Below are 15,386 nucleotides of genomic sequence, written 5' to 3' on the forward strand. Positions count from 1 at the left end.
TAGTCCCACAGGCATTGATCAAGGAGTTCAAAGTTTAGGCAAACCCGCTCTCTGTTGTGGAAAAAGACGTTCCAATTAACAATGTTGGCGGTATCTGGATCCAACCTTGGCAGCTGCTCCAGGATGAAAGTTTCCAGTTTTGCCTGTTGCAGAATATCAGGGCGGACCTTGTTGACTTTAATAGCCAAAGCTCGATTGGTCTTGGTATCACGACATTTGGCTACAATACCAAAGCCCCCTTCTCCGAGGAAGGCCTCTACCTTGTAGTGGTTTCCCAAAATGTTCCCTTCAACTATTTCAGGTAGGGCTGCTCAATTAATCGAATTTTAATCACGATTACGATCTGGGCTTTCAACGATCATTAAAAATGACTGAGCCGATTATTAGCCCCTCCCTCATTTATCCGCGACACCTTAAAGGCCGGTCCGTGAAAATATTGTCGGGCATAAACCGGTCCGTGGCGCAAAAAAGGTTGGAGACCGCTGATTAAGAGGACCCGAGGGAAGCTCGGAAAGCTAAGCAGAAGTTATTTGGAGAGGAGAGTGACTGCTGTTGGTTGAAAAGAGAGGTAAAAAAAAAAAAACTTCAGTGGTGTTGCACACTATTTTATATTATTTTTTTAAAGTCATTGTTAACCCTTTAAAGCCGGACAGAGCAGCACACTCCATTTTGTGTAACTATTTTTAAATCCCTGTAGAACCTGAACCGTGTAAGCTAGCGCAATAATTTGTTTTGCATATGAAACCGGAGGAGTTGTACTTACATCTGATGCCATCAGCTTGTCCTCGGTCACGGTTTCCTTCCACATAAAGCTTTGCAAAAATTGCATAAAAAGCGCTTGCAGGAACAAAAACATAATATTCCAGACACACGCTTTGCCGATCTGATCAGCTGTTCATAACACTTCCCACATTGAAAAAGTTGTCAGCGCGAACTATCACATATATTTATATTCCTGCAGTATATAAAAATTGGTGTATCTCCAAAATAAAACTATGAAGACACTCACAATAAGTTTCCTGTTGTTGTAAACTATTTTTTGCAACTTTTTTGTATTTAAAGTTTTGAGGGATAAGCCTCTTAAATTTCTCCAAGTAGAAATATATGTAAAAAAAAAAAAAAAAACGATTTTCAATTTTCTTGTAGTTTATTGCACTTTTTTGCAATTAATGTAGTTACTATGGACTTAATGCATACATATTATTAAAATATGGGCTATAACAGTTGTATAGCAACTTGAAATGCTCCCACAAATGGCACTACAACATGTAAAAATATAATATAAGCTCTGGCGGACTTGGTTCTATAGTAGGTCTTAAAGGGTTAAATAAATATCGTCAAATAATCGAGATCTCAATTTCAGTGAAAATAACCGTGATTATCATTTTTGCTATAATCGAGCAGCCCTAATTTCAGGCTCATTTGAGCTGAAGGATGGGTTGGCTGACATGGTGAAATGTGTCGGCTTGGTTGTTGAATTGCTGAAAAACGTGAAACTCTCAAAACTTTCCAAAAGGGTTGCTGTCAGGTCAGCGTCCATTAAGCAGTAAAGTTTAACAGAGTAAAGCCCCTATTAAATACTCCACATGCATGAAAACTCAGAATTCGGTAGACTAGACATTGCTGGCGCTCCCGGTGAAAGAATTTTGTCAATACGACTTGTAGTTCTTTCTTGGGAAGCATTTGTTTCACAATGACTTTTCTGTTTATTTAAAGCAGCAGAAGAAAGGCAGATGTCTGTCTTTCTGTGTGTGAGTGTGTGTGCGTCCGTGTGTGTGTGTGGTGCCACTGGGTGCAGTTGCTATAGCAACCAGGCTCACACCTGCCTGCTTAATGAGCTCTGTCACTCTGCCAAGATTCATCTTTGAAACTTTTTTCAACTGTTGCTGTGTCCACAGTGTTTGCTCTACAGCCATCATTTTACCCTCAAAACATAGCCATCGTTTTTCTCTTTCCAACATTGTGTTTTTCAAAGCTCAGAGATTTAAACATTTTGAATTGTGTGGCTCAAAGTAGAGGGATAACCTTCTAACTGACCCATAGAAATACATTGTATTTTTAGTCAGGAGTTTGTTTCAACAGCAGGAAAGACCCCACTTTTTAAATTGCTCCTGTCATCACATTTTTGACACCACAAGGATAAAAGAGACACTGTTGTGCAGAACAATTCCTTGGGATCCTCACAGTTCAAAAGCTGTTTTGATGGGAGTTAGGGTCTTGGATTTAGATGCAGTTTTTCAACAGGTGCACCAAGGCAGATTTGACAGGGTTTCGCTACAGAATAACAGTATGCCAGTAGTTAGTGCAGGCCAACTAAATAGAGTATTCTGATTGGCCTGTTAAATTCAAGCTTATTGTTCATTGGTGGATTTTTCTTCCGCACACAAGTGGTTCAGATCTGGGCATTTGGAGTCAGATGGTGACTTTTAGAATCATCTTTTCTGAATGATTAAAATTTACGGCATTTAGCTGTCTGTAGTGGATTTTCCCACATTTCAGTCATTCAGTGATTAAAATAATGAGGTTTCAATTTTTTATGCAGATGTTTTCTGACTCTACATTTTCTTTTGTCATTAATCAGCTTTTTCTAATTTACATTTTAAACATGTTCGCCTACTTTTAACTTCTTCTCTTTGAATGTCAGCTTTCAATAGTTCTGAACTTTTTTTTTCAGGTGAAAATTTCTGTATTTTTCATCTCATTCAACATTTTTAACTTAACATGCAGCAATTATTTCATTTCAGCTCAAAACATTCAGCTATCAGCATCCACACTGCAGTTTCTTCAGAAAATGCATTCTCTAGTTTAGTTTAGAATTTTTAAATGAAATTAAATTAATGAGGCAAAACCACAGGATTCAGAAATGAATTTTTTCTCTCCAACCATTGGTTGTTAGTTGGAAATAACTTCATTGGGGAAGCAAAGCTGTTCAACAAGTAATTCAACCGAAGATCAAAAAGAATAGATGAAAACAAAGGAAATACTTAATTTTTCACTTGTGATGATCAGAGTAGAGACTAAAGGTCTGATTGGGCCGCACAAGATTTCCACTTCCACTTTTCAAACTGGGCCTCAGAACCTCTGCTTTAAATGATTGATCTTCTTTTTGTATCTGTATTGATTTTATTAGGGTTTTTTAATGTTATGAGGGGTTTTAATAAATATTTTCCAGTCAGATGTATTTTTGTTATCAGAGACACACTTCTATTGCTGCTCTTATTTCATTCAGCAGCAGCGTGAGCAGAAAAGTGACTTCCCTTCAGGTGAATATGTTGTGGATTGAACGTTTAAGCGGGACAGACAACCCCTTGAAATACAATAAAAGAAGCTTGCTGTTGGCACCATTTGCAGTTTGATTTATTTTGCCCTTAAGCATCTTTGACAGCTTTCGTGTGAAGCCCGCCTCACTTATTCCAAGATCTGATCTATCCGATGCATCTTCACCTGGATGGTTGGCAGCTGTTCCTCTTAGAGACAGTTGATAGATATGTATCTGGGCTGTCATCTCGGCACTGCTCAGGGATTTGTCAGCTAAGCTCACTTTGACTCACTTGTGGGGTGAGCTTCGCTTGTCTGGAAGAATATAATGTGCCCCGCAGTCAACAGTTAGTGCAGCAGGAAGCAGTTTGCCATCATCCTACCTCAGATTTAAAAACAAAAAAATCAGGATGTTTATTCCTATTAAACTGTCTTGGAGTGAGGGGCTAAAGGAGGGCCTTTTAATTAAAAGGGAAGATTTTTGGGGGGGGGGGAAAGGAGCCGGATGGGAGCGGTCAGTTTTCTCAAAGTACATGACCTGGCTTGAAATGTTTTTTGCTACAGCTCCTCAAATCCCGGATTTTTTAGTCCTACTCTTTCCTTTGGAGGAAAGGCCTGTCTTAAGAGGAGCCTCTACTAGTGTTCTGTCTCCTTTTAAAGTTTCTAGTAGAGTAGACAGCTTCCTGAAACGTCCTTAGTTTATTAGTTACACTAACACAATATATTTTATATTAATCAGAATCTGGATTCTGGGCCAAATTCATAATTTTTCTTTGATTTTTTTGTACATTGCAGTTTTGTTTTAATCACCTCATAATCCAGGAAATAGTCAGAATTCAATTCATTGGCTTTTACCAGATTGACCATCTGGCGATGAATGCTGTGTGTAGAAACATGCAGGAATCCAGCTAGAATGTTTGGTATAAGTATTAATAATATGCAGATTTCTGCCTTAGAGGAATTTTATAGGAATGTATGATCAAATTCCACTGTTTTTGTTTGTAATTCAATTGGAATTTCAGAAGTCCAACTGGGCAAGAAACACGCAGTTCTAGAATAAGACATGATTGTAAGTCATAAATAAACCAGCAATTTTCAGAGTAAGACATAAGAAGCCAGCAGAGAGATTTATCACATAAATGTCTCCATAAACATGAAATGATTTATCTTAACGGAGGCTTAAGCCTGCTGTAGTCACATTACATATGTAAATGTCTACACTTTTTCTTTTACCTAAAAACACAGTGGCAGCCACACTGCTGGCTTGTTTACAGTCTGTATGGTGGTCCTTGATAAGTGCACTGTCATTATAGCTAATGGAGTCATTGAAAATCAAAGGCATAATACACCAAAGTGGATCAGGAAACATGGGGGACTGAATTGGTTCTCATTATTTATGAGCCCTTCACAACAAATATATGTGCAAGATGATGACTAAACTTGTATTTGAATTCGTATTGCCTTTCCTGCTCTCTGGAATTGACAGCAGGCTTTTTGTTATTCAAAAATAAATAAATGTATGAAAGTAAACCTAATGTGTTTAAAAACTAAAAATGACAATCTTGTAGATGATTTCATGCATCACTTATAAGTTGACTTTTACAGCAGCACGTTGGATCTGAAATCAGTGCATTCATGTGCGAGCTCGTGTGTGTGTGTGTGTGTGGGGGGGGGTGTATTTTGAGAGTCTGCTGAGCAGACAAAGACACAATCTATAACTCAAGAACTTCAGCTAGTGTGGCTCCCAGAGAAAAAGGCCAAAATAAATACCACAAAAATGTCACAGAGTGCACAGATCAGACCCTACAATATTACTGGTAGGCAAACACACATACACACACACACACACACACACACACACACACACACACACACAAAGCCACCTTGTACAGTAACATACTCACGCATAGGCAGCAGGATCATTTGCATAATCTTCACCTAATTCCTTGTTCTTCCCTGGTTGTCCGTTGTCTCGCTATGATAAATTACCCCAAGCAACCTTGCAGGTTCCTTAATATGGTGCTAATTGGCCAATTAGGGCGCTGTTTTGCCTGAGGATTTCGCCACTTTTAGCGGTTATATTTCAAGTTTACTGTTAATCAACAAATGGCCTCAGATTCCTCTTCTGTCAAAATCCAACCACACATTGGACTATGCTCAAAAACACAAAGATACAGTGCATATGGTACTGAAGGCACATTTAAAGGTAGAAGAGCTGTACAAACGAGGGCAATAAAAATCACATAAATGAAGGACAGAGTCTTAATCTATACGAAACCAGGCCTAGAAAGGTCTTAGAAAAAAAGTCCTATGCCCAGCTGAATCATGGCAGCCTTTACAGCTTTGCCCAGGTAAAAGCCATAGACGATATAAAAGACCAGTACAATGTCACTCACTGGTTTGTGCAGCGAGCATATCTTGCATAATCCTCCTGACGCTTGACAATGGCCAAAATTTACAAAATTGACTTAATATTTGATTCACTATGACCTGAATTGAGTAACTAAACCTAAAAACTCATCACAAAAACCTTTTACTGAGGTCAGTTCTAAGAGCCTTGTTTCCACAAACTTCTGCAGGACAGGAAGTGTTTGTGAAACCAGGTACTGGCCTTTTAAAAGACTGCAGATTGCGGAAGAAATGTCAGACTGTTAAACTCAAAACTCAATCAGTTTAACCTGAGACACATAATCCTAACTATAGTGGGAAAATGAATATGATCACACTACTTAAAACATAACCCAAGTACCAAGGTGCTTACATAATATACTTAAAAATTAGAACTTTCTGTAAGTTGGTAAAATACAGATAGGCAAACAATGCAGGTGTCATCAGTTGGAAATGGCATTAAGTGGAGTAATTTCTTATTTTCAGCGGATTCTTACGTGTGAGCATTCATATCATTTCAAAATATGACAGTTTCCCAATTTTCTTGCCACCTTATCATCATCGGCATCTCTTTACCCCTCCAGCTTTTTTCTCTTGTCATCATGAATTAGACCCACAGTGGGGGTTAACTCATACAGTGCTCTCGCACCTACAGGTTATTGTTTAGGCGTTTTGCGCTGCCTTTGTACTCCCAGAGTTGTCTCTTGCTATTTACCTCCTCTGCAGGGTATTGTACAGTTTGTCACTGTTGTCTGCGCACAATCTCTCCCTACTAACACAACTCTATTTTTGACTCAAACTTAGTTCCTCCCTATATCCTCTTTCACACAGAGTATTTTTTTTGTTAGAATGGCATTAACGCCCCCGTCTCCTGCGTGCACTGGAATATATCACTGTTGTTATTTGAAGCATTTTCTTTTACTTGGATTTTAAGTTCACCTGACTTTCTGACATTTTTGCAGTATAACATAAATAAAACTGAAGTTTTGAAAAGAGCGTGCACCTGTCATTTATTTAAATAGTCCTACCCCCATCACAGCTTTCTCAGCTTCTTTTTCCATCTAAAATCTACAGTTTGATGTCTTTCCTTTTGGATTAAAACAAAATCATGTTTATATTTGTCACATTCAAATCCCAGAGAAATAGGCTTGTTTCCCATTTTGCATCTTAAGATGCATTTTGAAAGCTTGCCAGGTTTTGTTGTTGTTTTGCATCTCATTCACTTTTTTAGTTTCTGACCTATTTTCTTTTCTTTTAGGATCTTCTATGTGTCTCATGACTCCCAAGATTTGAAGATCTTCAGCTACATTGCCAGAGATGGACAGAGCAATGTGTTCCGCTGTAATGTGTTCAAGTCCAAGAAGAAGGTAAGACAGAGAGAAGCTCCGTTTTAATGTCACTTGTTACGTGCCCTTGATGAGTTGGATAGATTCACTTAACTTAAGCCGTACACCTACAGCTCTGCTTTAGACATCATCTCATAAATTTGTTTTAAACAACTGAACAACAACAGAAAGCAATTTTATAGCAACCAAAAGTGGTTGCTATAAAACAACGCAAGGACAAAAGTTGTACACTGAGGACTGGCTGTCTTATGTTAAGAAGTAATTATTTATTTATTTTGAGGGGGTTTTTTTTGGGGGGGGGGATCTATTAGCAAGATTAATCAAAAAGTTGTAATCCGGCTGTGAGTTTTTTGGGATTTATCTTCTTCTTGTTTTCACTTCATAAATGCATATTCATTTGAAATACTGAAAATTAATTTGAAATAAAAAAAATATTGGGAGTCACCATTCAGATGTTTTTGTAAAAATATCGCTCATCCAGATACAGATATTCTAGAACTAGTACCAAGGCTGTATAACAAACCACACATTGCATGGTTACATGGTTTCAAACTAACCTTCTATTAGATCTAAATCTTTTACTATAAAAAACCTTTAGTCACAATTATAAATATAGTATGAAAGCCTACTTGAGGCTCAAATTTTAACCAGAGAGACTAGAATACGATGTTGGTATTTAAGGAATTGAGCTAAGTCACTTGATTCATATCTCTCAGACAGATTGTGATTTGTGTAAATGTAGAGCCTTTGTTTTACAAACGTTAGTCAAAGAGTTCCCCAGGAATGAGGACCAGTACTACAGTGCTTAAATCTTTGGGCAATATTACAAGAAAACACTGCATACATTTTCGGTTCTCTGCAGATGATACCCAGCTGTGTTTATCTACGAAGGCAGATAATATAAGACAATTAGTTAAACTGCAGTCACGTCTTAAAGATTTAAAGGCCTGGATGTGAAGTCATTTTCTTCTCCTGATTTCAGAGAAAGATTAGGCCCTAAAAATCTTGGAAGCATGATGTCTAACCAGATACTTAGAAACTTACAAAGGATGGCATTACCTTGGCCTCCAGCAACATTGTGAAGAATCTTGTCATTTTTGATCAGGATGTGTTCTTCAGTGCATGTATTAAACAAATATGTAGGGCTGCTTTCTTTCATCTTTGAAATACTGCTAAAATTAGAAACAGCAGAGCCTTCAGCTGTCATGTCCTGTAGAACTAGCTCCTAGCTTGGATTCAGGAGACAGGCACCCTCTCTACTTTTAAGATTAGGCTTCAAATTGTTCCTTTTTGATAAAGTTTAGATTTAGGGCTGGATCAGGTGACCCTGAATAATCCCTTAGTTATGCTGATATAGGCTCAGAATGCTGTGGGACTTTCTGTGACCGTATGATACAATAAGCATCACAGTAATTTCTGCATCATTTCCACTCACCTATACCACTATTTAATGACAGCATGTCATTACACTTTTGTCTTCTCCTAGTCTGTCTCCTTGTGCTCTCTTTCTTTTATTTTGTCGTTTCCTTCCACTCCAGCTGGTCGCGACAGATGGCTGTCCCTCCCTGAGCCCGATTCTGCTGGAGATTTCTTCCTGTTAAAAGGGAGTTTTTCCTTCCCACCATCACAAGTGCTTGCTCATAGAGGATTTTCAACAGCAAAATTACAAATGAATTTACAAAAACACATAATATAATCACATAGGCGGGGGGAAATGCAAGAGTTCAAAGAGTTACTTGTCTAAATTGTGTGGAAGTTTAAAATGGTTCATGCAAGCCTCAAGTACAACACCACAATAAAATGTCACTAAGAGGTGAAGAGTGACAATTCAAGGGAATTTATGAGAAAGTCTTGCTTAATCAATACGTCTTTTAAAAGTATTTAATAGAAGATACTGTCCACTGTAATTCACCTTTTGTAGTTAACGGTCAAGAGTTTCCTGCGTGGCAGGCTGTGCTCTGGCAGGTTCTGGAGCAACAGTTCAAGTATATAATCTGGGGCCAGGCCATGAAGGACTTTAAAAGCAGCAAGTTAAATTTAAAAGGTAGTTCTTGACCGGCTAGTGGGCAGCCATTAAAATCTGCTATGCTTCACATAACTGATTATGGTGAGTATGGTAAAACCTGAAAATGTGTTTGGACACACTCCGCTGATAAGTAGTGCTGAACTGCCAGTGAGCAAGTTGCTTCATGCCAACCTCTTCATACTCAGTTTCTCAAAAACCAACTAATGAGACTTTTTTTTCTTAACCTTGTTCTGCTAACCAGATTCTGCTTTGTTTGGGTTGTTTATGATTTCGAGTTCTTCCCAATTTAGATTTGTATGTCTTTTCTGATTTTTTTTTTTCAAAAGGAGCAGCAGAGAGGATGGGCTGCAACCTAGAATGAGTCATACGAATAATGTGTTCTTAAATGGCTGTATCTCAAACCACTGAGGTACTTTTTAGTGCTTGTGTGTCTGCAGTCTTTCTTATCTGTAGAAGTTTTCATCACTGCATCTGATCTGCAGAGATGAAGAAATGCCGTACCGTGCTATGAAAAAGTCTTTGCACCTTTTACTGATTTTATTTTATTTTTTTGCCACATTTACATGTTTCAGATCATCAAGCCAATTTTAATATTGGACAAAGATAACCGGATTAAATGCAGAATGCAAATTTTAAATGATGATGTGAGAAAACTATCCACATCTATCTTGCCCTTTATGAAAAGGTAATTCAAGTCCAGCATGAACGGCCAATTTAAGGCATTTGACTGCCATGTTGACTGTTGGTAGGACGTTCCTTTTATGAATGTGATTTCAACATGTCTGGCAGTAATCAGGTCTGGGCGAGTTTAGTGAAAATTAACTCATCTATCCTGTAAATGTGGTTAATCCCACTTAATTAATGACTTATCAGTTTTTTTCACACAGGTCCAGGTAGGTTTGGCTGCCTGCCTAAATGAACTCATCATTTCTAAACTGCATTCTGTATTTAGTTGGGCTGTCTTTGTCTGATATTAGAATTTGTTTGATCTGAAACATGTATCTGTGACAAATGAAAGAAAATCAGGAAAGGGGGAAATACTTTTTTCCACACCAACGTGTATTTCTCAATCCTCCGCACTTTTACAGCCCAGTTCAGTCCTCCTAACTAATATCTCATAATACCCTGTGTGAATCTTCTGTTTCACCTGCAAGGCTCACATTTTATTTCCTTTATTAATCAGCTGTGATGTGTAATTAGAATACACTAGAGGGGTCGGATTTGTTTTTGTTAATTCCCAATTTGATCTCAAGTCAGCTGGGCCAGAAAATCCTATGAAGCAAAAAATGTATTCACAAAACACACTCCCAAGTTGGCTTAAGCCCCCTCCTTCAGTGTGGTATGGCAGACCATGGATAATGCCTTTGTCAGTGAGAAGGATGTTAGACTGATGGTGATTCAGATCTCTGGTTCAGATGAAATTACCACTTCTGACAATCACTCTGATCTGTTTTTATGCAAAACAATGCTTTCTGGAGCAATCCATTGAAAGGTTCCAACATCATTCTCCACCGTCTGTGCGGCTTTCACACTATGCCAACCCAGCAAATGGGCCAGATTGGACCTTTTAGGCAGGCTGCTAGCTGTTAGCAGAGGTGGGACCAAGTCATTGTTTTGCAAGTCTCAAGTAAGTCTCAAGTCTTTATCCTCAAGTCTCAAGTCAAGTCTCAAGTAATGTCAGGCAAGTCAGAGTCGAGTCTCAAGTCACTGGTGTAAAAGTCCGAGTAAAGTCACAAGTCTGAAATTTTGAATTTCAAGTCCTTTTGAGTCTTTAAAAAAAAAAAAAAACGAAAAAAGAATGTTGCAGTTATGCTAAATGTAAATATTAGACCATGTAATTTTAAAATCTGTGTTTTTCTCAACACATGACAAAATAGTGAACTTAGAAAATATACACAAATTGTGAAATTGCACCTCTTTAAAATGCAGCTCAATTAAACCTAGCTCCAAGAATAATTTTCACCGACAGTTCTGAGATAAGCTGCATGTTATTCTTGGATGCGCTTGTAGGACCGGCTTTAAAATCGCATGACAAAAATATCATACACATTAAAAAAAACTGTATCACCAACGTAGCCTGGACAACATTTGCTAGTTAGATGAAGTCAGCTATCTCATCTTAGCATATTTATATGCATATTTATAATCATACGGTTCTTGGAGTGAGTGCATACACTCATGAAGTTTAGTAACTTCAGGTCACTGCAACAAGCCCAGGTACAGTTTACCGACGGATGGGTGCAGGACCTTGAAATGCACCGTGTAGAAAGTAAAGACCATCGTACGTATCATAAGTTTACCAGTCTCACAAATCGTCATCATAAATACACATTCGTTAACCGTTTATAAATAGGACCTTTGAGCTCAACGGTAATTAATTAGTAGTGGAAATAATTTCTGGTAGCATCACAGAAATGTAGCAGTGACAATAATACTGTATGCTGTAATCGTACTGGGCAATTGGTGATGTTTTATCCTGTGAATAAAAGTATATGTTTTTGTCAATGTACCATAATAACAGAAGCGAAACACAATATTGTGTCAGGACAATTCACTATTTATGCACAATAAATAAAGGAGCATAGCGCGACAATTTCTGTTCAGCGCCAGACTTACTTGTAACCTATATCACCAATTATGTTAAGAAAAATGACGTATTAACTACTAAAAAACACTGACCTTCGTGTAAATGCTTGGAGCAGACTAACCTGTGAGCTGGAGTGTTCTGGGACGTTATATTTGATCTTTGAATGGCTGCGATCCAGGCCATCCGTCGCCTCTTTGTTACTTCGGAAACATGGCTTGAACAATTTCTCTTCAACGACGTAATCCGATAACAACCGATTTCTCTACCTGTCGGCTTCCCGTGGCTGTCATGTGACCGGCTATTGCAGTTAATAATACAACAGCTTCTTGCCATTTTTTGTGTTTCTTTTTATCGCTGTATAACTGATTTCAATTAAAAGCCTGCGTGCGCTAGTACCTCTTGCCACGAGTTCCCAGAATCCTTTGTGGTTCTACCCCAGAATGACATCACATTTTCAATCTCTATATAATATGCATGTTACATTTTATATTTGGGGTGAAATATCAAGTCTTTTCAAGTAAACCGGTTCAAGTCCAATTCAAGTCCCAGGTCATTGGTGTAAAAGTCCAAGTCAAGTCACAAGTCTTACAACATTTTTTCAAGTCAAGTCTAAAGTCATAAAATTAATGACTCGAGTCTGACTCGAGTCCAAGTCATGTGACTCGAGTCCACACCTCTGATAGAAGCCACTAGAAACAAACTATTCCAGCCTAATTGATGACATTTATGGCATTTGTTTTCTGTGCTGACTGATATGCTGCTCGGTGCTTTGCTGCCTGCTTTTAAATCAGGTGTCACTCTGAACATAAACACAAGCTACATGTGATGTCTCTGATGTGTATCTGTTTCTACCCGTGCTGATGCTAGCATGACTAAAGCTAGCCAAGCAGCAGTAAATATGTGAAGCAAGGCAGAAGGATATACTCATCAAACAAACAGGATCATAAGAATATAAAACCACGAGCACTACAAATGTAACAGAAATATGTTGACATAAAATGGCATGTTATTTGAAATCTACACGAAACAATGACACAACTACTTTTTTTCAATTTTTTCAATTTATTTATTTTTTACCAATTGTCCAAATTAGTCTGTGATTGGCCTTAGTGTGACAGAAATCATATTTATATACAACTAAATATGACTCAGCAAACATGTTTTAAATGGATGATTCCTCACTTGATGACGAATGATCCATTTCCATATTTGCTGAGTCTTAAATTTGATGTCAGTGAACTTTTCAGTGGTTGGTGTTAAAAAAAAGCCCCCAAATCCCCTATGAGCAAGCACTTGGCGACAGTGGAGAGGAAAAACTCCCTCTTAATAGGGAGAAACCTCTGACAGAACCGGGCTCAGGAAGGGGTGGCCTTCTGTCTTGACCGAGAGGGGTTCAAATGTTCACTGACAATTTAGTTGTATATAAATATGATTTTTAGGACTTGATGTTGACACCAATTATGTGAAATTGGGGACGCGCACAGTTCCGCTTCTTCTTGTTCTTCTTCTTCCTTGGCGGAATCTCTGGCAGGCTCTTAACTTCAGTCTTGAGTTCAGCCACCTTGACATTGAGCATTTTCTGTTTGTCTTGTAGACTTTGCAAAGATTCCTGTACAGAAAATGCAGCTGACTCTTCTTTTTCTATCTTCTGTTGTTCTGTGGTGTCTTTTTCTTTCTGAGGCTCCTGCAGAGACCTTGCAGTGGATGGCAGTGAGTCCTCTTTTTCCATCTTGTCCTGTTCTCCAGTCTCGTTTTCTTTCGGAAGCTCAAATTTGTGCATTTCATTTGCAGCAGTGGAATTTTGTTCTTTGTGCTGCTGTGGGATTTTAAGTGAGGAAGCTTTGGCCCCTTTCAGCTCTCGCTCCAGAGACTCTAGCTTCAAATCATGAAGGGCCTTGTTGGGGCAGAGCTGGGATTTCAGGTCACTGATTTCCAGGTTGAGTGTCTCCTGCTCCTGCCTATGTTTAACGGCCTGCTCTTCAAGCTGATTTTGAGCTGCTAGGAGCTGTTTCTGGAGCATCTCAATCTGCTCTTGCTGAATCCTACATTTGAGCTCAAATTCAGCCTCCTTAGAGGACTTCAGTCCTACAGAGTCAGTGTGTGAAGCCTCTGTGGTTGGAGTGGCAGACTCCACACACTGCTCTGTGGTAGGGTGGCTGATTTGGTCCTGCAGGGTAGCAATCACCTCATCCAATATGACCATAGCTTCATTGTCACTTGCGAGAGTGTCTGTCTCACTGATGTCATAGGTCTTATTACTAGAAGCCTCTTCCAGCTGCTCTATGAGGCCTTTAATCGTTTCCTCGTGATTTCGCTCGTTCTCGTGAATTTCTTCACGAAGTTTGTTCACCTGAAACTGGTGATAAGAGGCCCTCTTGTTTGCACCTACCATTTTACAGTAAAGGTCATTCTGATGGTATTGGGAGGCTTCCAGTTGGTGTCTGAGAGCAGCAATCTCGTGCCAGGGATTAAACGGGGTCCCTCCATTAGGCACAGGGTTTGGTCTGCTGGGGTTCTTCCCATTTCTCTCTCTCTCCATGTCCTCCTTTGCATTTGAAATGGGGAGGGATTCAGCCTTTTCTTTTTCAGGAGTGGCTCCAGTGTTTTTTTGCATTTCTTCATTTTTCGGGTTTGCTCCATCACCCGTGCTGCTTTGAGCTTCAAGAAGAGCCCGGGCATATGCCCGAGTAATTGGTCTTTTTGGTTCTTCAGCCACTCTTTTCTGTTTTTGCTTTTTTTGTTTCTTTGGTTTCACAACCGTTTCCTTTGGTGGTTGTGCCACAGGAGACTTTTTAGTATTTGGTTGTGCGGCTTTATCAACCTCAGGTTTTGGTGTGATGACCATTTCTATTTTTGCTTCTGCCATTGTAGATGCGTCAGCGTGTGCGTCTGCGTTTCTCTGCGTCCGCCTTGTCTTTGTTTTAACAACCAGGTTGCTTTGTGTTTCTGCCATCCGAGATCCACTAAAGTTGGTTGAACGTCTCCCCTATTTATAGGGTTTTCCAGTAGAATGTGCACTGTGACATCACAGGCTGTTCCTGTGATGCGCTGTTCCTTTGAAGTGCCATGATTGGAACAATTCAAAATAAAATGCCCACAAACCTAATGTAAAGGAAAGGCTTTTATTTTGTAGCACATACTGAATTAACACTATAAAAGCTACTCTACAGGAATTGCAGTAAAAAATAAAACAAAAGCAAAATATGTTTTTTAAATGGTTGTTAAAAAAACTAACCAAAGTAGAAGACAACTGTTTAGTGGAAAGTATTCGACATTCTAGAGATTCTCAGGCATAATAACTTCTTTCATAATTTTAACAAGGACAGGTAGAAAACGTTCATATTTAGTGAAAGATATTTATTAACATTATCCAATGAGAGTTACTGAATGTCTGTAGGCAGTGAGATCTTGGTGGTTGATGAGGCGACAGAATGTCATCTATGTTTTGTTTTAAATTCAGTTTCAATGCTGAATCTAAGAAACAACAGACTGCAGAGGGAGACTTTAATAGAGGCTTACTAACTCTTACTATCATATACATTGTGGAAAAATCTGTCTTTATTTAGCATAATATATTTGTTATAAGCACTAAATATGTTTTATGATTAACTGATGAACACTAACGTACCAAGCTGAAAATTCTGCTCACCAGTCAGCAGCTTATATTCACAAAAAACGGATAAATCTGCGATCCATGCAACTCTAACCAGCAGAGGTGGGACCAAGTCATTGTTTTGCAAGTCTCAAGTAAGTCTCAAGTCTTTATCCTCAAGTCTCAAGT

The 15,386-nt window shown here is 38.7% G+C and overlaps 1 protein-coding gene across 4 annotated transcripts in view; it reads left to right on the plus strand.

Moving 5' to 3' along the window:
• The window catches only part of LOC309692846 (carboxyl-terminal PDZ ligand of neuronal nitric oxide synthase protein-like), a 272,306-nt gene that overhangs the window by 134,849 nt on the left and 122,071 nt on the right, over positions 1-15,386 (plus strand). For all 4 annotated transcript variants that reach the window (XM_082511678.1, XM_082511680.1, XM_082511677.1 and 1 more), the window contains exon 5: positions 6,905-7,013. In XM_082511678.1, the coding sequence (XP_082367804.1) occupies positions 6,905-7,013 (109 nt within the window). The remainder of the gene's footprint in view (positions 1-6,904; positions 7,014-15,386) is intronic.

The sequence above is a fragment of the Aulonocara stuartgranti genome (genome assembly GCF_965226115.1).
Source record: "Aulonocara stuartgranti genome assembly, chromosome: 17".
Lineage (NCBI taxonomy): Eukaryota > Metazoa > Chordata > Actinopteri > Cichliformes > Cichlidae > Aulonocara > Aulonocara stuartgranti.